Raw genomic sequence first — 20,540 nt, forward strand, 5'->3', positions numbered from 1 at the left:
TGTGTGTAAAGGCCGCTATGCTGTTCTATTGGCAATGTGTTTACTTTGCCGGTGCTCCGCACATGACGTCACATGTGCGAGAAAGAAGGCTAGAAAGACACAACAGCCTGCGCACCGTTACACCATTATACTCCCACCACGATTTAATTGTAAAATGTAAAAATTTTAATTGACCTCAAACAAATACAAACAACCATCTAAGGTTAACAATAAAGTTTAACGCAAATGTTGAAATTATTCCCTGCCAACCATTTAGCACTTACCGACACTTTGTACACTGCGCTCAATAATGTCAGGGCTTTTCGTTCTATTTTAGACCGAATTCGCTGCAGTAAATCTTCTAAATTGTTTGGTCGATTAAAATAAACCTTCTGTTTTAAATAAACCCATACAAAAAAAAAAAAATACACTAAAAATTACCAAGAGTTTGCTGCCGTTTGTGAAAAATGGGTCAAGTTTTGTTCGGTTGAACAAGAAGCATTTTATGGTGGTTGTTTTAACGGAAATTAGTGTCGGCGTCTGTTGTCTAACATTAGGGGCTATTCTGTAAGAGGTCCGATAAATTTACCGGAGGGTTAAAATACTCGATTTTATCGGAGCGTTCAATGCACAACTTTAAATTTCTATTCTGTAACTCGAATTTATCGGAGAGCGGTAAAATACCAAGTTTTAAGCCATGTACGTTAAATCAGTTGTGAACACGCCACATTTGTAGGCCGTTCATCCCGCAGTAGATATAATGCGCACGTTTGTTTTGAAAAATCAGACTGAAATTTCACATGTGACATGTGATCAATGTGATGTAGTATGAGGTTAAGTTATACTTCAACTGGTGATCATTTAATTGAATGTGATTAACAAACAGATAAGTATTTACAAATCATCAAAAGAATTTTGTTATGAAATGTGTTTTGCAGACATCTGCACATCTGCACATCTGGGAAAATTTCTGTTGGCCTGGGCCTGGGCTGTAAAATGCAAAACAGTTTTTACGGTCAAAACGTTTATTTTATTTCAGGTAAGTTATTTTGTATTAAGGCGTTCAGTTTGTTTCAATCCAAGAGAAGAAGAACAAGTAAAATGTCTCGATCTGCAAGGATGACGAAAAAACAAAAAGAGCTCCTCATTAGTGTGCTGGAAAGTAAACCGTATTTAACCCAAGGGCGAGCCAAGAATGGAGTGGAGTTACAGCGGTTCAACGAAAAGTGGAACGAGTTGGCCGAAGAACTTAATAAAGTTGAAGGTGCTCGGAAGACTTCGAAGCAATGGCGAGAGGTAAGTCTCTAATTAAAAAAAAAATTATGACCGTTAAATGTATGTAACTATTTTTAGACATTAAGTGACTTCAAAAGTGCCGTGAAGAAGAAGGCCAGGTTAAGTCACTTAAATGCCACAAAAACGGGAGGAGGACCTAGTAGCCAGCAAGACCTGTTACCGTTGGAGAAACGGTTATTGGCGTTGCTGACGCCTGTTGTAATAGCCGGGATTCCGGAAATAGGGGAAGCTGGTCTAGGAATAGACATAATTGCTCCACCGAATGATTTGGAAATTTCATTCGAAGATTTGGTAAGTTTATTACTGCTTTAACTCTATTATTGGACAAAGTGTAATGTAATTAAAATTGTAGCCAGTTGCTGTTGAAGTGGCAAATGAGAATGAAGAAGATCAAGGAGATGGCAGTGATAAAACAGATTATCACAACATTTTGGTATGTTTTTAAAACTATTTGTTCAATGTTTACACATGTCTTAAAATTGCAGAGCGATATTTCTTACCGGTCTCCTATTCCAAAAAAGAAAAAAACAGGGACACTCGAGCACATAGCACAACAACACGAGGAATGTTTACGTAGCTTAAGCAGTTCCAACCTGACGTTAGCTCAGTCAGTGTTAGAATTAGCAACAAAGCTTAAAAGAAAGAGGCCAGTTAGCGCTGCTCTACAATTTAAGTTTTAAATTTAAGGTACATATTTCTTTTGTACTTTTTTTTTGTAATAGTTTGTAACATATTTTTATAAAAAATGTCTACTAACAATATGTCATCTAATTTCACTCCCTACATTGAACCAATCCTGTGCCCAAAGATACCACAAATTATTTGACACAAACCTAAATACAACTAATAAACGAGTTAATAGTATATTGTTATATAAGTGAGGAAAGGGATGCATTGCTAAACGAGAATGACAATTGGATCACGAGCGATAGCGAGTTGATCTAATCATTCAAGTTTAGCAATGGACCTTTCCTCACGTATATAACATACTATTTTTTCCAACGTCAAGAGCTTTCGGTTTATCTTGCATAGGTATTATCAATTTATTATTTTATACAAATCAACATAGAAGTAAAATTTGAAAATCACGTTTCCATGCTCACAGTAAACAATAAAATTTAATTAATGAATGTCAACTCGTGTTTTTACCAAAACTTGAAAATTACTCAGAATTTACTAAACAAATAGTGATGGAAGTAGAAGATAGTGTTGTAAATTTACCAAATACAGAAATTAAAGAAGCAGCGAACTAGGTATCTTTGGAATTATTACCTATAAAATCTCGAGCACGCTACGGAAAGGAATACAATGCGTTACTGAGATGGAGACAAGTAGTAAGAAGCGCTAGTTTGGCGTCCACGTCAAGCTCTCTACCGACACGTTATTTAGAAAAAAAAATCAGGAACATTTGGAGTTTTAATTCGTGTAAAAAATTGTACATTTAATTTCTATAATACTGATAAAAAAGTTAAGTATCTTTGTAAGTGCTAATTGTTAATAAAGAATTCTGACAAATGTATATATAAAGAGTGTTTTTTTAAATTTGGCGTCGAAGTAGGCGTTGGAGAGTCGCTTGAGATCGCACCACTCGTGTAAAAGCGTAAGATTTAAACAGCTGATCCATGATCCATAACCTGTATAGTGCGTTCACAATCGACAGTTTAACGCCTACTTCGACGCCAAATTTAAAAAAACACCCGTTATGTATATTTGAACGTTATTTTAAAGAAAGTATGTACATACCTAAATGGGGATCAATTTTTTTTTTACTTTCCCCACTAGTGAGGGGAGTGATTTACTTTCCTCACATGTGATGCAAACGCCTACTTTCATCTCTAAATTGAGTGATGGAAATGTCATTTTCAGACTTGACGTTGGAAAAAATACTTTAATACAAGTATCAGAATAATTATAGGTTATCCGTTTACCGCTCTTTTAATTTTATCGGTTGGTCTGGCCTCACCGATAAAATTTTCTCCTTAAAAGTCAGATTTTACGCACTTCCGTTAGAATTTTAACGCACCTACGAGATACAGATAGCATTTTCGTTTTAAGACATCCTTAAAATTTTAAAGCAGCGTTATTTTTATCGGACCTCTTACAGCCCCTATTGACTATTTACGTTCCATTAGCCCGATTGGTTGCTTAAAATATGTGCAATACTTATCAAGTTTCGAAAAAGTGGTGACCAGTTATTTTGGAAAAGATTTAGATCACAAATATACAGAGTCGCTACAAAGTATGGCAACAGTTAAATATCTCGAGAATGGTTTCTTAGAAATCCTTGAGATTTGGTATGGAGTTAAGAGCATTTAAATTCTATTCTTTGCAATTTTGCTAACTAAATTTTTTTTAAATGGCAACAGGGGTTAATTTTATGATTTTTGAAAAGAGATTTTTTTTCTTAATTCAACGATGTATCACATGTAATAAAAGTTTACATAACAACCCTAAAAAATTTTTTTTAATTTAATTCAAAAATAAATAAACGTAGCTACCGTTTGAGGCTCTTTTTATTAAACCTATCAAATCGTTTGTTGGAATTCTTTGAAATGTGCTACGGAGTTAATGGCATTTAAATTCTATAATTTGTAATTTTTTTGAGTTTAATACCTTCATTTGTTTTCGAGATACAAAGCTAACTCCAACTTTTTTAAATGGCAACAGGGGTTAATTTCATGATAAAGAGTGTTTTTTTTTTAGTTCAACACTTTATCACATAATGACCGTTTCATTTTTTGTGTGTCATCAAAAGTGTCATCACTTCAGCACAGCTTCGTCTCCTATCACCATATCCAATCATCATTAGAACTTCTATCCGCTCGGTTTCACTTAAATAAGGCATTTTTATAATAAATAAAGTAGTAATAAATAAATTAATAATATGTTAAATTTTAATAAATAACTTTTATATTATATAATAGAAACTGTTTTCAAAGATCTGTTTATTTATTTTTGAATTAAAATAAAAAAAAAATTTGACCATTCTTATGTAAACTATTATTACATGTGATACAATGTTTAATTCAGAAAAAAAACCTCTTCAAAAATCATAAAATTAACCCTTGTTGCCATTTAAAAAAATTCAAGTTAGCTTTGTATCTCAAAAACAAATGAAGGTATAAAACTGAAAAAATTGGAAAGAATAGAATTTAAATGCTCTTAACTCCTTATCAAATCTCAAGGATTTCCGAGAAACCATTCTCGAGATATTTAACTGTTGCCATACTTTGTAGCGATCCTGTATAAAGATCATAGAAACCTTTAAAAATGATTTTTTAGTTTTGAATTCAAGTGTCACACCGAAACTGCATGCAATATTCTTTCACATTCCACAATTTTGTGAAAAGGAACAAAAGGCTTGGGATTCTTCTGTGAACAAGCTTCAGAGGCTGTTCACAGTGATTTCAAAAAAAACTTGGAATCGTTACAAAACTACTGCATATAACTCAAAATTTTGTGAGCGTCTTTTTGCAGCAGTAACTGCTTAGAATAGTGTACACATTTAGGTCTGTTTTGTTACGCTTTTTTTAATTGTTATTTCTTGTATTTGAAGAAAATTTGTTATACTTTTGCCTTATATGTACAGTGTGGAATAAAATGATTTACATCTAGTTACCTTTGGAATTTTTGCACATGTAAATTTTCCTGTACCGCTCTACTTTTTTTTTGAAGTGCCGAACTATTAGTGCTGTCAATAAATGTCATCAATCGAAGTGACAATTGTTACAATTTACTAAATTGAATTAACAAACGTTGGTGGCCACTTTCAACACTAGCGGGACTTGCTTTTGTTAGCTCCTTTTTAATTTCAATCTCTACTTTGCATTCATATCATCCCTTCGCAATAAATCACATTTGGAATTTTGGAATATTTTGAGGTTAGGCTTTCTTTTTTTTGTAGAGCGGCATTTCGTATTTTTACAAGGGTAATGCAAAATCATTTTATCATTTTATTCCACATTGTACATGATGATTTTTTGTTACATATTAAAAGAGAGTAAATAAAAAAGAAACGCAACCTAAAATGATTTAAAAAATCATTTCCTATGACACTGCCAGCTTAAAGAAATACAATAAAAACAGTTTTATCAATGAGCAATTTTTTCGAACTAAAATGTCCTTCCGACGAACCGTGCCGCATTACTGAACCAACAATTTCATATGTACCACATACACCAAACAATAGGAATGGTGTCATGGCGGTCATGAGAAAATTGATGGTAACTAAAGTTGCCAGTGGGCAGATATCCAATAATTCTCGTAAAATTCAACAATTTTATTAGGTACGGTCGCGGAAGAGATGGCAATGGTTTGCTGTTACATGAGCTTCTGGAAATTGTTGAAGAAGATGACAAAGATGGGACAATCATTTATAATGACCCTGTAGAAGACTTTACTGGAAACTACAGGTCTCTATAAATGATTGTCGGGTTAAGCCAGCCTTGGAAAAAAAATTTACTGTGTCGCTTTTTTGAAACCGATGCCTAATTTTCACGGCCTCCTAGATTCATAAGAGACTCGTCTCTTATCCGGCCTGTCGCATTCGATAAATGTCTGTTTTTGAAAATTCCCCATAGACAACACAGTAAACCTATAGAACGCAAACTCCTATGCATTTTATCGTTTTTTTTGGAAACGCACCCACCACAAGCCGTCAGGGGACGCTGCTGTTTTATAAAAATAAAAATCGCGGAAACTTATGCCAAAATTGAAAAAAAATATATATTTTGACATATTAAGTCATAAATAATAAATCTACTGTTACGAGAATTTGCAGAGTGCAAAGGTATTTAAACCATGTGGAACTCGCCATAGATTTTCAAATCCAATTAAATATCCTGGGCATTTTATGGAATAGATTAAAAACACAGGTAACAAGCAGTTATCAACTTTGTAACCTATTAAAGTTCTCCCAGAGCTGCAGCGGTTTTATGGCAGAGCAATAGTAATTATTACGCCTGTTGAGATGCCGATACCCGACATAAACAGACCCCTGTCAATCATCATTTTCGTTCTATACCTGTCAGTTTACAGGGTAGTACTTCGACGAATTTACGATTAGGGGTTGTACTTGCGGTTTAAACCTATTGTCGGTGTTGTTAACGTTTATACAATGGTACCCTGCCATAAAACCGCTGCAGCTCTGGGAGAACTATAAAGTGTAGGTATAACAGCTACACTGTGTGTGGACTTCATTTTACCAGCAAATACTTCGGCACGAACAATTGATTGCTGAATGTGGCCGTACCCTCGACTCAATACAACTTCCCTCCTTTTCCAGTCCAGACTTACTTCCAGTAATAGTAAAAAAATATTGATAATTATATTTTAACTGAAAACTATTTTTTACAGAATTTTCATCCGATCTACTGATCTACGATATTTCTACTGAAGGCGCTATAAGTAAATCCTGTTTTATGTAGTAATGAAGATATAAATTCTTGTGAAAGTTTCAAAAAGAAAATAAGAAAAGCTGAGCATAATCTAAATTATAAAAAGCCAGAATGTTAATCCAAAATTCGGGCTGCAACTACGGACTGCAATGTACCGACCAGCGAGCGAAACGGCGAACCGAACCTCGAACCGAACAGCGAACCGTACAGCGAACCGCCCGCCGAAATGAGCGTTCAAACGAAGACGTGCAGGTAAAGTGCGTCTATCGATATTTTAAAACGACTTTTTAAACACTAGTTAACATTTTGGGTCGTTTATGATGGTCTCATTACGAGAGGATTATTTACCTATCCTGTAACAAAAACTCTGGATGGTTCAAGACTTGTACCTGCGGATTATTGAGGATCGGTTACTCCCCACTTTTACGACAATCTTTGTTAGCGGGCAATAAACCACTGAAGGAATCAAAAGATCGTTTTAAAATATCGATAGACGCACTTTAGTAAGGGAACTCGACGAGCGGTTCGCCAGTTTTCCAGAAAAGTGCTTGTACGGTCAGAGCGTGCAACAAACAATCTTGTGCACGTGACACCGTCCAGACTTTATGCAACATGCTCGCGTAACTTCCTTTGATGGTTCGCCAGAATACCGACAACAGATGGATCGCCAAAATGAACGCGCGCTTGTTGCATGGTTCGCCGAAATGCACGCGCGCACGTTGCACGCTCGCCGAAATGCTCGCGACTTTGGTTTGGTTCACCGTTCGGTTCGCCATTCCGCTCGCTGGTGTGGACAAGGCATTACATGCAAAATTCGATGTCAAAATAAAGAGCAAAATTTTGAAGGTGAGGAAGCCATAAATCTCTGTTTGTCGCAATTGAGGAAAAGAAACACCAAATCAAAATTTATAAAAATGCAATGGAAATGTATCGAAAAAAATTGAAAATAGAAACTTCAAAATAAATGTAGTCTTTTAATTTCATAAATAAATTATTTTGAAAATTAAAATAAATAAAAAAGCCAGGATATCCAGCTGGCTGTGTCTTATTTTGCACCTACCACAAGCCAGTAGATGGCGTCGGGACACAAAAAACTATGGGAGTTTGCGTTCTATAGGTTTACTGTGTTGTCTATGAAATTCCCCGTATAGTATGTCCATCTACCGACTTTAATGTGAGCCATATATGTATATGCAACCAAATATATATCGTGGAAGAGTGTCCCCTTACTAAATTCCAGCAAGGTTTCTCCGAACTTCATGTACTTACTGAAGGCGTCCTGAATTTTATGACCTTCTTCATACGAATATAATATATATATACAAAATATACCAAATAAACGTATGAATAATGACATTTTATATTATAAATTGTCAATTTGATAAACTAAGTGCAGTTGAAAATGCCACAAACAAAGAAAAAATGTTGTATTTCTTCGTGTAATTCACAACATAAAGTTGACAAATCATACCATACACTACCCAGTGATTTCACTTTAAATGCGGCATGGAAGAGAACAGTGAGAGATCATACTGGTAATATATTTCAAAATTCTGGTAAAATTCAAAATTAATTTTGGTTATTCTACAGATACTGACCATTTAAGAGATTATTCTGTAGTTTGTAGTGACCATTTTCTGCCAGACTGTTTTTCTTCTAGTACAAAACGTCGTACATTAAATTTTGGAGCAGTCCCGTCTATATTTAATGTCAGTAAAATTAATAAGCATAAGGAATGTTAATGTATTTTTTACTGGATTTTTAGGATAAAAACGAAAGAAAAGAATTAACGGCCTCAAAGGAAATTCATGTCATTAATAGTGAATCTCAAACAAACTTAACTTCATCGGAAATAAAAAATTTATTTTATACCAAGCAGTGTTTGGCTCAAAAATTAAAACGTCTTAAGATTCAACATAATTGTTTAAAACAAGAATTAGAAATTGAAAAAGAACAGAAACATAAAATTTTGGAATGGAACTGCTTGGAACAAATTAAAAAAGATGCCGACCTGTCTAATCCTAGAGCTATTTTATTATTAGATCAAATAAAAAATTATAATAAGAAGAAACCTAAATGGTCAGAAACGACGATTCGACAGTGTATTGCGTGGCGGTTTTGTTCACCAAAAGGTTATGAATTTCCCAGAAATTCCCTTCTTAAATTACCCGGGAGAACAACCTTAGGAAAGTATTTTGGCACTGGCAATGACAATTTAATTAAAGATCGCCTTCTTTCGGAAATTAAAAATTTAAAATTCCCAGAAATGATATGCTCATTAATAGTTGATGATATGTCTATCAAGGAATCAATCTGTTACTCAAAAGCAGAAGATCGTATTTATGGTTTGGAAAACATTACCAGTGATTCGCAAGGTAAAATTGGAGTCAAACCTGTTCCTGCTAATCAACTCCTCTGTTTGGTATTACAAGGACTATCTACTATATTATTCCAGCAAGCTACTACTTTCACCGACACATTAACAGTAAACGTTATATGAATTAACTTTAAAAGTTTTAAAATTACTAACAGATTGTGGGTATAATGTGATAAGAATTGTTGGAGACAACCATAAGAATCATGTTGCACTATTCAAGCATTTCGGAAATGGAACACTTCAAAATTTTATACGTCATCCTTATAACATTGGACTTAAGTTGTTTTTTAGCTTTGACTATTGCCATGCGGTCAAAAATGCTAGAAATTTATTCTTGGATCACGACATGGCGAAAAAGAGAAGTCCGTTACTGGAATTAATTTATTACCAAGACAGAGGAAGGCTAAATTACCCCAGTGATCAATTTGTGGGTCTAATACAATTTATAATATCAGTCATAGTAGAAATTCTACCAAGCATTCCAAAGGAAAATATAAATTTTGTGTTGAAGAATATCCTGGCCTCATATCTTTCGGGAAATCCACAAATTCAGTGTTCTGTTCATGGTAAAATACTTTGCGAGACGCTTATTGAAAAATTAGTACCTCCTGTCATTGTAAATTTTTGTAATTTGCACTCACAGAAAAATAACACGTTAACACAAAAAAAAAAGAAAGTTGTTGAAATTAAATTAACCGTTAATGAAAAATGTTTTTGATTTGAGATTTTCAAAAGGTATCAGATGCTCAGATGTGTGTTAATATGTAGTACATATATGTTTATGCCTATAATAACAATAATTATTATTTATTTCCTGCAAGGCAGGCAACCAGTACAACACATAAGCCCCGTATTGTGGCGCACCCTATAAAACAAAAATAATGCTTAGAACTACGAATGCGGCAGGCCGGATAAGAGACGAGTCTCTTATGAATCTAGGAGGCCGTGCTAATTTTAGTTCGTTTTCACGGTCACTTCTGACATTAATGACGTCTTGTTCCCGCTTGTCAGTCGAGTCTTCGTTTGCGCTGCTCAGTCAAGTTTTCGTTCCTTATATTCGTTTTATCGCAGTTAATCAGAGTTAATAAACACCAGAAATCTGTATTTTTCAATACAAATTGCAAGTACATACGTCCGCTTTTAAAGGTAAACAGACTGGCAACATTTGTGAGATTATGCTTTAATGTTTTATGTTTTATTTTAGCCTTATTTTCTTCATAATGGTTTATTCTGTTGAACAGAACACGTTCATTGTTGTTTCTTACTTTCGAAATGGAAGGTTTGTTAATGGTGAATGAAAATATCCAGACAACATTCAAGATGATTCTTTGTTAACTCACATTGGGCGAATTGTGAACAGATTTTTAACAACCGGAACAGTTAGCAAGGGTAAATCGTCAGGACGGCCACCAGTATCTGATGAAATAGTCGAGGATTTGAGAGAAAGGGTGGAAGAGACTCCACAGATATCTGTAGCCCGTTTATCGCGACAATCTGGTGTACCACGAAGCTCCTGTCACAAAATAATTTAAAATAGGCTACCACTGCATCCTTATAAGATCAGCGTTGTTCAATAACTCCAACCTGCAGATTCAAATTCGAGTTGAATATTGTAATTGGTTTCAAAATCACCTCAATAATGACCATTTGCTAGATGTTTCCTTCTTCAGCGACGAAGCGTGGTTCCACCTGTCAGAATACGTTAACTCTCAGAATTTCAGAATTTGGAGTGCTCAGAATCCACACCAATTTATATGTTTCGAAAATTGGCGTATGGATAGCAGTTTCACGTAGAAGACTGATTGGACCAATATTTTTTAACGAAACTATCAATGGACAAAGGTACAGAGAACAAATACTGGAACCATTCATTAATGAGCTCGATGATGAAGAAGTGCAAACTGGATACTTCCAGCATGGCGCCACAGCTCACACAGCTCGAGAAACGTTAAATTATTATTACATACAAGAGTTTTATGATGATCGCATTATAAGTAGAAATTTACATCTTGCGTGGCCTCCTCGGTCTCCCGATCTGACTCCATTGGACTTTTCAATCTTTGGTTACCTTAAAAATAGTGTACTTAGGAGGCCACTGCATAACTTGAACGAGCTACGGGAAGCAATTATTCTATGTTGCCGTACCATTAACCAAGAAATGCTGCAAAATATTTTTGAAAAAAAACGAAGAAGAATTGTCAAGTGTTTAGAAGCTAATGGTGGACATTTTCAATCTAATTTATAAAAAATACCAATTTGTTATTTAATGTTGTAAATTATGTCGTTGAATAAATTTCAGATTTTATTGAAAAAAAAACAGTAAGACCTATTTGTCATGAAAGACACTTATTTATATTGGAAGAAAAAATGGGAGTCAATACCGTATTCGACAGTTCAGTCTAGGTCGTATTTATCATTAGCATAAAACAAGAAATGTGAAAGACTGAAAGCAGACAAAAAGGCAGTGGCACACAGGGACGGGACAAGGTGTTCTCAATATTTATCTGTTTCGATTTGTACTTATACCAATTCCTGTACACTGTTTGGCGGTACGATGGGGGCATAATTGTTCCCCTATTGGTGATGATATTAAATAATAAAAACAGTTGTAACTGACATTCATATTAAGCATAACAGACCAGACATTATTATTTTAAATAAACAACAAAAGCAAGCATATCTTTTAGATATAGCTGTTCCAAATTCACATAATACGGTGCGATCAATTAAAAAATAAATCGAGTCGGCGTGTTACCTATGGCAACCCATGCTATAGCATAGGCTCCAAAGCAAACTCGATTTATTTTTTAAATGATCGCTCGGTATAACACAGACATATAACAAAAATTAATAAATATTTAGAGCTCTCCGTTGCTATGAGAAATCTTTGGCGTTTAGAAAAAATTTCTATTTTACCACTAATAATTTCAGCAACGGGAATAGTACCGCAATCTCTTTTTAAAAATTCTGGATTTAAGAAACACATTGGTAGTTGAAATTCAAAAAGGTATATTATTATACTCATGTCATATCGTGAGGAAATTCCTTAACATTGACACACAACATAATACACAACAAAGTCAAAATGCGGAGACGAGACGCCGGTAATTATGTTGATAAGCACTGCACTATTACTTGATAGTAATATCCGTAATAGTGTATGTACTCCGGCAAAATTGCCGTGCCGCCGGGTGGTTAAATACATTAATGTTAGCAGGAGTAAAACACAGTTGAAACTTGTCTCTGGTTAAAAGCCAACCACTTAACCTGAAAATGTGACATTCCTAATTTGCCGAACAAAGCGGCACATTCAAAATTTGACAAGTTTCCATGGCTGGCTAGACCAGACAATCATTTATAGAGACCCTGTAGACCCCGAAGTTTCTCTAACTCGAACTCATTGCATTGCAGATTCGAGTTATGGGGTTTCGACTATAAGTGGCTGCCTGTGGACTATAAATCAAATTCTAAGGCAGGTTAACTTTTGAAGAATGGCTTTTAAGTTGGATAAAAAATTTGGGGTTGAGAATAGAAAAGTGCTTATGTTTATAGATAACTGTCCCGCTCATCCACAAGATTTACAACAAAAATTAACATGAATTGAACTTAAATTCTTTCCAAGCTACAGCTTGATCAGGGTATAATTAAAAAAAAAAAAAAAAAAAAAACATAAAATGTTGCTATCAACGAAGAATTTTGGCTAAAACCATCAATGCCATGGAAAAAATAGGCAAATTCCAAAATTAACTTAGATTGTGTAAATGAAATTTCAAAAGCATGGAATGTTGATGTAAAGCCCCAAACAATTGTAAATTGCTTCAAAGAAGCAGGACTTAGTGAAGTGCTCTTATGGGAAGAAGAAGACAACTTGCCATTAACCTTACAGTAGTCGCACGAGGTCTTACAGATCTGGAAAATCTAAATTCAGTTATAACTCGGCAATATTTGGATATTATGTTCAGTTATTTTCGGTACCTTCCGATAAAGTACTCTCTTAGGCTGATGCGAATTCGCATTGGTTTACAGGCATTACTTCTGAAGTTAGCGTCACTGAAAGTCTGTGAGACCCCTTGCAACTACTAACGATGTTATTTGTGTAACTGTTGTTTTGTTTTGGATATTAGTCCATGAGGTAATAATGTCGAAATTCTGCATTGCTTTCTCACAACTTTCAATTTTTTTCTGTAGAAAATTATAATGTCGAGTTATGAAGCAGAGCAAGCGAGTCTTGCGCGTTTGTTTGATGAGGTTCAAACAGACGAAAAGATATATTATGACGACAATGATGAACATATGGGCGAGTATAGGAACAATTACGAAAGAAGAGATCAAGAATCTGATACAGTGGAAGAGTTATCAGTTATCACTTATTAGATAACGGACATGAGAATGTAGGGGCTGGACCATGGTATTTGGCGAAAGACGGAAATACCAAGTAGCGTAAACAGACTCCACCACAAAATGTTAGAACAAGATCACAACATATAGAAACTCATTTACCTGGAGCAACTGCCCCATCTAAAGAATAGATTGCAGGAAATGTTTTTTTGATGAAGAAATTATCATTAGTAATATCCCGAGTGCATGTCAAATTATCGACAAGTATTATGAGGACTATTTACCGAACAATATTTTTTATCCGAGGAATTTCTTTAGAGAAATATCGAGTGTTTTGGGTGTTTGGCTCATTATTTAATTAATCAAAAATAAGACGCCAATAAGAAGACATTCAGCTAACTAGGTTAGAAGTCCAGTTCCTTCAGATTCATCAAGATCAACTCCAAATTTAGTTGAATCAGAACTGGATCATGAAGATTCAGATATATGGGAACCTATTGACTACTTAAGAGAATTTTTTGATATCATTTTGCTTTCCCATATTAAAGAACAGTCAGTAGTAACATAACGAGTGACATGGACATTGCAGATTATATTTAGATTGAATTTTACGACTTGCACTGATTTTGGAAATACATATAACGAGTATCAAGCGAAGCGTAACACGAGTTGTATTTCCAAATATCACGTATTGTGGAAGAAAAAGGGTATTTTTCGCGCTGGCATGGCGCTGGGACGATGTCGCTGCAACGCAATTTGTAAAAGACACGCTCGCGAGTGGTATCTAGGTAGTGAAATCGCCTACAAAAACTGGAGTCAACTTAAACCTGCCCTTCGATCTATCTTTGATCTAGAGTCTAGAAGCATCGGCGACAGGTGTTTTATTCCGTGAAGCTGCACAACATTCCTTCAATGAGCATAGAACCCTTGTGGATTATTTCCACACGAAACTAAATCAATTGCGAAAATTAAAGTGGCATATTCCCGAACAAGATGAAATTAATATAATTGTTCATAATATTAATGATAGCGGCACTCGCCAAATGGCCCTTGCCAATAATCCACGTACCTTATACGACCTTTTGACATGTTTAAGAAGTTGCGACCAAAACCCTCCTTCGGATGCAAATTCTGAGTCACGTCCGCAAACTTTTAAAATTCGTTGTTTTTCTTGCCATGCCGTCGGACATCGTAGTATTAATTGCCCTGCCAAACGTCTTTCAAATGTGAAACCAACAACTTCGGGTTCAAATAATCCAATCTGCTCTTTGTGCAATAAAAATGGTCACTACTACTCATGGATACAAGAAGTGAATGTTCGTTAATCGATCATCCGTCGCTCAACATCATAAAAAGCCACCCACACCACGATAGGGCTATTACGCCAACAGCAGGAAATCATGGCACAGATGGTGGAGCAACAACAACGGACGAACACGGTGATTGAGCTACTTGCGACGAGGCTCGTCCAAGTACCAGCGGCAGAAGCCCGTGCCCCTGCGCCACCGCTGGTTAAGGCCCATCACCAGCCACACCGGAACATGATGTACCTGAGGTACGGGTGGATCTCGTCGTGCCACCACGTACTCCCGAACGAGCACCGGATCCGGAAGCTCAGCCAGAAGCCGCGAATTGGCGTCGCATCGCGCTTGCAATGGCCACCAGCGCAGCGAAGGCTGCGGGGCGACGTCCAACTTTTGCAGGTTTGGACACAGAGAACCCAGCCGAATTCTTGGAGGAGTATAAGCGGTACTCCACGGACGCCCAAGTTAGTAGCTCCGGAGAAGAAGTTGTCGGAGGCAATCTGATGTTTCCGCCAAACAGCGGCTCAATGGGCGAAATTCCACCAGGGTAAATGGCAAAGCTTTCCAAAATTTCGCGCCGAATTTCTAGCAACCTACTGGTCGGCGGATCAACAACTGACGGTTCGAGCGTGGGTTTTGAGCCAACGCTACAACCTGACCAAAGGGGACTCGATGGTGGACTTCTTCATGGAGCAGGCCACCCAGCTGCGCACGCTGACGCAACCCATCCCTGAGTGTGTAATGGTGGAGGACCTGATGCGGCTCTTTCCGGAGAGCATCTCGTTGCTTTTCAAATCGGAAGAGCCACGCGGCGAGAGGTCCATCCAAGAGGCCTGGATTTCCTGGAGCGACAGTCCATCCTACATCTTCCAAAATGCCCACGCAGTGATTTTGCCTCGCGAAACCGAACGTGGGAGGCACCAGATCGCACAGGACCGACACCACAAGCGCCGCCACGAATGATGATTCCGTCTGCCGCCATCGGAGAAACGGAAGAGGCGTTCAACCCTTTCTCGGTGCCACCTCCAGGTTACTAGTCGGGGAACGAGGGCAGAGCGTAAACGGGAGGTGTTCCGGTTTAATTGATCCCACGACAAGAGAAAGAAAAAGGTAATTATAACATTGCCAACCTAAAGTTGTATCATAGAAGAGCATGAGTCTGCCTTGAATGTTTTGTTCGTATACCACGGACTTCGGGGGCGTCATTGAGGGCTGGGATTGCTTTATATACTGGACTAGCTAGTGCTAAAATTTTCTTGGCCTTTTTCAATTTAGTTAGCATTATTATTTAGGGCGGAAAGTGCAAAAATTAGACAAAAAGATCAACTTTTGTTGTGTCTCATGAAACTGAGGCAAAATTTTCCACATCTAGATTTAGTTCATAGGTTTAGGTGTCACAAGTTGTTGTGAATAATGTTTTATTCACATGGTTTCATGTTCTGCATGAAATATTACATAAACAATTCATGGCGTCCATTCCGTCAAGGAAGAAAAACAAATCATATTTACCAAATTGTTTTTCTACATTCACCAACTGCAGAATTGTGATAGATTCCACAGAAATGGCCACAGTGGTAAGTCGTGGTTCTATGGAGACCCAAAAGTTGACATATAGCGCATATAAACACAGAAATACGGTGCGATCAATTAAAAAATAAATCGAGTCGGCGTGTTACCTATGGCAACCCATGCTATAGCATAGGCTCCAAAGCAAACTCGATTTATTTTTTAAATGATCGCTCGGTACATGGAAAGCACTAATTGGCGTCACTCCTAATGGTGCATTAACTTACATTAGTGACCTTTACCCAGGGTCAACTTCGGATCGCAAAATCGTTCAGCACTCAGGGGTACTAAATCGAATGGAGCCAGGAGATGTAATATTGACAGATAAAGGTTTTTTAACAAAAGATTTGTTACCCGTTGGTGTTCATGTAAATATTCCACTGTTCTTGGATGCGCCAAAATTTACAGAAGAACAGGGGTGCGTTCGATAACGTCACTCTGGAGTCATTATGATGCGTTAATGTGTTCGAAAACGCTTGGTACGCCACACAAACACTCAAAACTATGCGTTCGAAAGGCCGGTAAATTTCACTCGACCTGCGCAGTACTAACTAACCTCTAAGTAGTCTAATCAGCTGAGTTATTGCTGGGAATAACGAGTTTTATAAACCACTGGACGAGGGGAGGGAACGGGCCGGAGACAGGGGAGAGAAGCTGGATGGCCGGGGTTCCCTCATGAAGGGAAGGAACGGGCCGGAGACGGGGGAGAAACGGAATGACCGGGGTTCCCTCACGAGGGGAAGGAACGGGCCGGAGACAGGGGAGAAGCGGGATGGCCGGGGTTCCCTCACGAAGGGAAGGAACGGGCCGGAGACAGGGAAGAAAAGCGGGATGTAAGTGAGGTCGGGAGCGGAGCCAGAGTCGGAGGTAGGATCCGGAGCGGGACCAGAATCAGAATGAGCTCTCAGCTCTGCAGGCTCTGCCCGGAGTATACACTACTTTTCCAACGCGTACGGACCAATGACCGAGGGTGGGTGGAGTTCTGGAGTTTAATAATGGCGCCAATTTCAAAAAAAGTAAATGTGTTTCATGTAAGTACACGAGCATTGCTGCTATCACTGACAATTAATATAAAATTATTTTTTTATTTTTTTAGATCTAGATGTTTAAAAAAATGGGACTCAGAAAAAACAAAAATTTCATCATAAACTGCAGTAGAACTTTGTATTTAAAATTTTAAAACCAAAAAATGTTAAATGTGGTTAATTCATTTTGATTCTTGACTTCATCTGATATGGGGGTCGGATCCGTACCAACCCCAACTGACCGACCATTTTTGCCCATAATTATACTAGAAATTTAGAAATGAAATATGTATTTCCAAGAATTTTGCAAAATACTTACTACTCGTTTCTTGTTAGGATAATCCATTTGCTTCTCTATTTTTCTCTTTCTGCATAATTGATTATTTGTTTCTTTCTTGAAATTTTTCTTCAACTGTTTGGAAATCCCTGCCATTTTCTCATATGGTTTTTCTTGCGTCCTCTAGTATCCTGTCATTTGAAATACCTGCTTGTCACTCGACTGTTGTTACGTCCTACCTGGACTTTGCGCCTCAGGGCTGATCCTCCCCCACCCTGTTATGTACAAACCGACCACTAGTTTTAGTTTAAGACATTTTTTCAATACACTCCCTTTTTGTACTTGTTCAGAGACACATTCATTCATTCATCCATCGTTTTTTCATCAATTTGTACATAGTTAGTTGTTGTTATATTTAATTAAATAGTTACACCAAGTTGTGCTTTTTATTGAGTATACAACGGTTTTGGCGATTTACCCAAAACCCTGTGTTATGTTTGGACATCGACAACAAACAACTATCAGTGACAGTGTCTGTTCTTTCTGAGACAAATGTTTCGTTCTTAATTCATCTTCACGACCCACATGTGTTTCAATAAATTTCACATTTAGCGTTTTAAGTTTGACAGTAACATACATTTTAATTATTATTAATACTGGAAATGACTTATTAAAAGTTACCATTTCCAAAGATTTTAGCACCTATTCTTGATGATGGGCATATACCACAAATCCGAATGCTACCACCAGTCTTCATAGCTCTTTTTGTACAATTACTTTTAAATCTTATAAAGATTTTTTATTACTTATTACTGTTAGTTCCAAAACTGATAACTTCCAACCTTTTGAGTTACTACGATTAGAATTGTAATACTTATACGGGATGATTTTAAATGAATGTGACTTTTTTTCATAGGTTGGTAATACATATTATTGTTGCTTATTCTACTTTTTAATGTGATAGTTGACATAAACATAGGCGTCCTCACCTATTTGACACAATTTATTAACACATAAAGTGTCAAAATGAGGTACGTACGCCAATGTGTTGATGAAGGTATCAAGTTTGCCAAAATAATTTATGAAAAATGTTCCCAACTTAAGAAAAAAAGTCACAATCATTTAAAATCACCCGGTATAAACTTTTCACGATTAGGACGGTTAACACTTGTAGTTCTCCAAGCTTCGAATTCTTCCATATTCATAAAACTAAAATTACATTGTTCGATACTTAAATTGTGTAGCTTGATTAAATGTTGAATAAGGCTATCATGATTTGCTAAAATTTCCTTTCTCTCTTCAAAGCATATTGGGCACTTAATGTGTTGGGATTTTCTTTCTTCTACTTTCTCATTATGCAATGTCTATTCTTTGTTGAAACGCTAACAAATTTCTTTTGACATACATATATGGCAAATTACTTTATTTTCACTGAAACAAAAACTATAATGTCTAAACGCTTTTTTGCAGATTAAAGTAAAATTCACTTACTTCTCCACGACTGTTCTGTAACGTAACCTTAAAACGAATAGGTATTATAAAAGTTATTACAAATCAAATGAAACTTTGCAATTAAAATCGCAGATCAAAATAAGTCGTGTAACGTTCAGTTGAAGCCAAAAAAACAGCAAAATACTGTAAAAAAAAACAGCAAAACACCGTAAGTCAAGCCGGCAAGTAAAATGTCAAACCTGTCAAACGACAAGTGGATAGTGGCAACGGTTTCTTTCCAACGTTCCTTTCGAAATTCGAATTCCTAAGTTGGCGCCATTATTAAACTCCGGTCATTGGTCCGTACGCGTTGGAAAAGTAGTATATGCTTCTGCCCGGTACTTTTGTTAACTCGATCGCGCGTGGTGGGGTTGCGCGCGACCATCGACTCGCCATTGTGGCTATCCTCATTTTCATATCGTTATACAAGGATTGGAGATTTGACTGGTCGATTGGAGTACAATCCGATATTTTCAAAAACACACCAAGGAGGCTGCCATTCCTTAAGCGAAAGCAAATGGTTGGTGCCAAACATGTCATCTGACTTGTGTCCAGTAAGGTAAATTTACTTAAAAACTAAAATTTAAGGCAAGAACTAATTACATAATCAATTACAGGCTATTTAAGAAACTGTTATCAAAAAGAAGCGACCGAATAAAAACGGACAGAATGTTTCTTAGTGTCAATCATGGGTGGACTCCAGAAAATAAGGCCGCCGCTTGGTTTAAAAATTGTCCCGCAGGAATTAATGAGCTAGGAAAGTGGTTGAAAGACAGTGATCAAAAAGCAGGTCTGGATACGAAAAGACTGAAAATTACCAATCATTCAGCACGCTCAAGTGCGGTCACAATGTTGGCAAGTTCTGGAATTGGTGAACAAGAACTAATTAAAATAACAGGCCATAGTTCTGGAGCATCCATCAAGCCGTACTTGCAGCTCAATGAGGAACACCACTCACGTCTGATACAATGTTTTAGAGATAAAGCAGCGACAACTTCAGAACCAGTTCTTGCCAAGAAGAATGAAGAAATTACGTCGACATCATCGGGTACAAATAATGTTTATAATAGTTGTATTTTTAATTTTGGTACTAATGCTTTGAATAAATAAAATAGAAAAGAAAATATCCTAGTGGAAACATTTTGTTGGAAATTTTTGGTGGCAATTTTCACTAGTGAAAATTTTCATATTAATATACCAAGGGACAGATATATTGCCGGAAATTTTTTCGAGCAGTCCTGACAGACGAGTGTTTGTCGCAAGAAAATTACACGAGGGCTTCAGCCCGAGGGTAATTTTGAGCGACAAACACGAGTGTTGGACTGCAAGAAAAAATTTCTGGCGATATATATCTGTCCCGAGGTATATTCGGAAGAGAATCGCCCGATAAAATTTTTCCCTAGGGCAATTATTTTCCCTAGGGAAAATTTCCGCTTAATTAAATTGTGATTGGTTGCTATTCAAATAATTCTGAGTTGTGATTTGTCAATA

At 36.7% G+C, this 20,540-nt stretch overlaps 1 protein-coding gene and 1 long non-coding RNA gene across 2 annotated transcripts; both read left to right on the plus strand.

Annotated features, from left to right (window-relative positions):
• Positions 1-792: 792 nt before the first annotated feature.
• On the plus strand, positions 793-1,958 carry LOC138131542 (uncharacterized). Its single transcript, XM_069048605.1, has 4 exons — positions 793-1,275; positions 1,333-1,566; positions 1,628-1,708; positions 1,761-1,958. Exons 1-4 carry the CDS (start codon positions 976-978, stop codon positions 1,953-1,955), a joined length of 810 nt encoding a protein of 269 aa, XP_068904706.1. The 5' UTR covers positions 793-975; the 3' UTR covers positions 1,956-1,958.
• A 17,523-nt stretch (positions 1,959-19,481) lies between these two features.
• LOC138132059 (uncharacterized) lies at positions 19,482-20,187 on the plus strand. The gene is made up of 2 exons (XR_011159974.1): positions 19,482-19,608; positions 19,667-20,187. It is a non-coding gene; the product is annotated as an uncharacterized lncRNA (long non-coding RNA).
• Positions 20,188-20,540: the final 353 nt, after the last annotated feature.

The sequence above is a fragment of the Tenebrio molitor genome, chromosome 5 (assembly GCF_963966145.1).
Source record: "Tenebrio molitor chromosome 5, icTenMoli1.1, whole genome shotgun sequence".
In the NCBI taxonomy this organism is placed as follows: domain Eukaryota; kingdom Metazoa; phylum Arthropoda; class Insecta; order Coleoptera; family Tenebrionidae; genus Tenebrio; species Tenebrio molitor.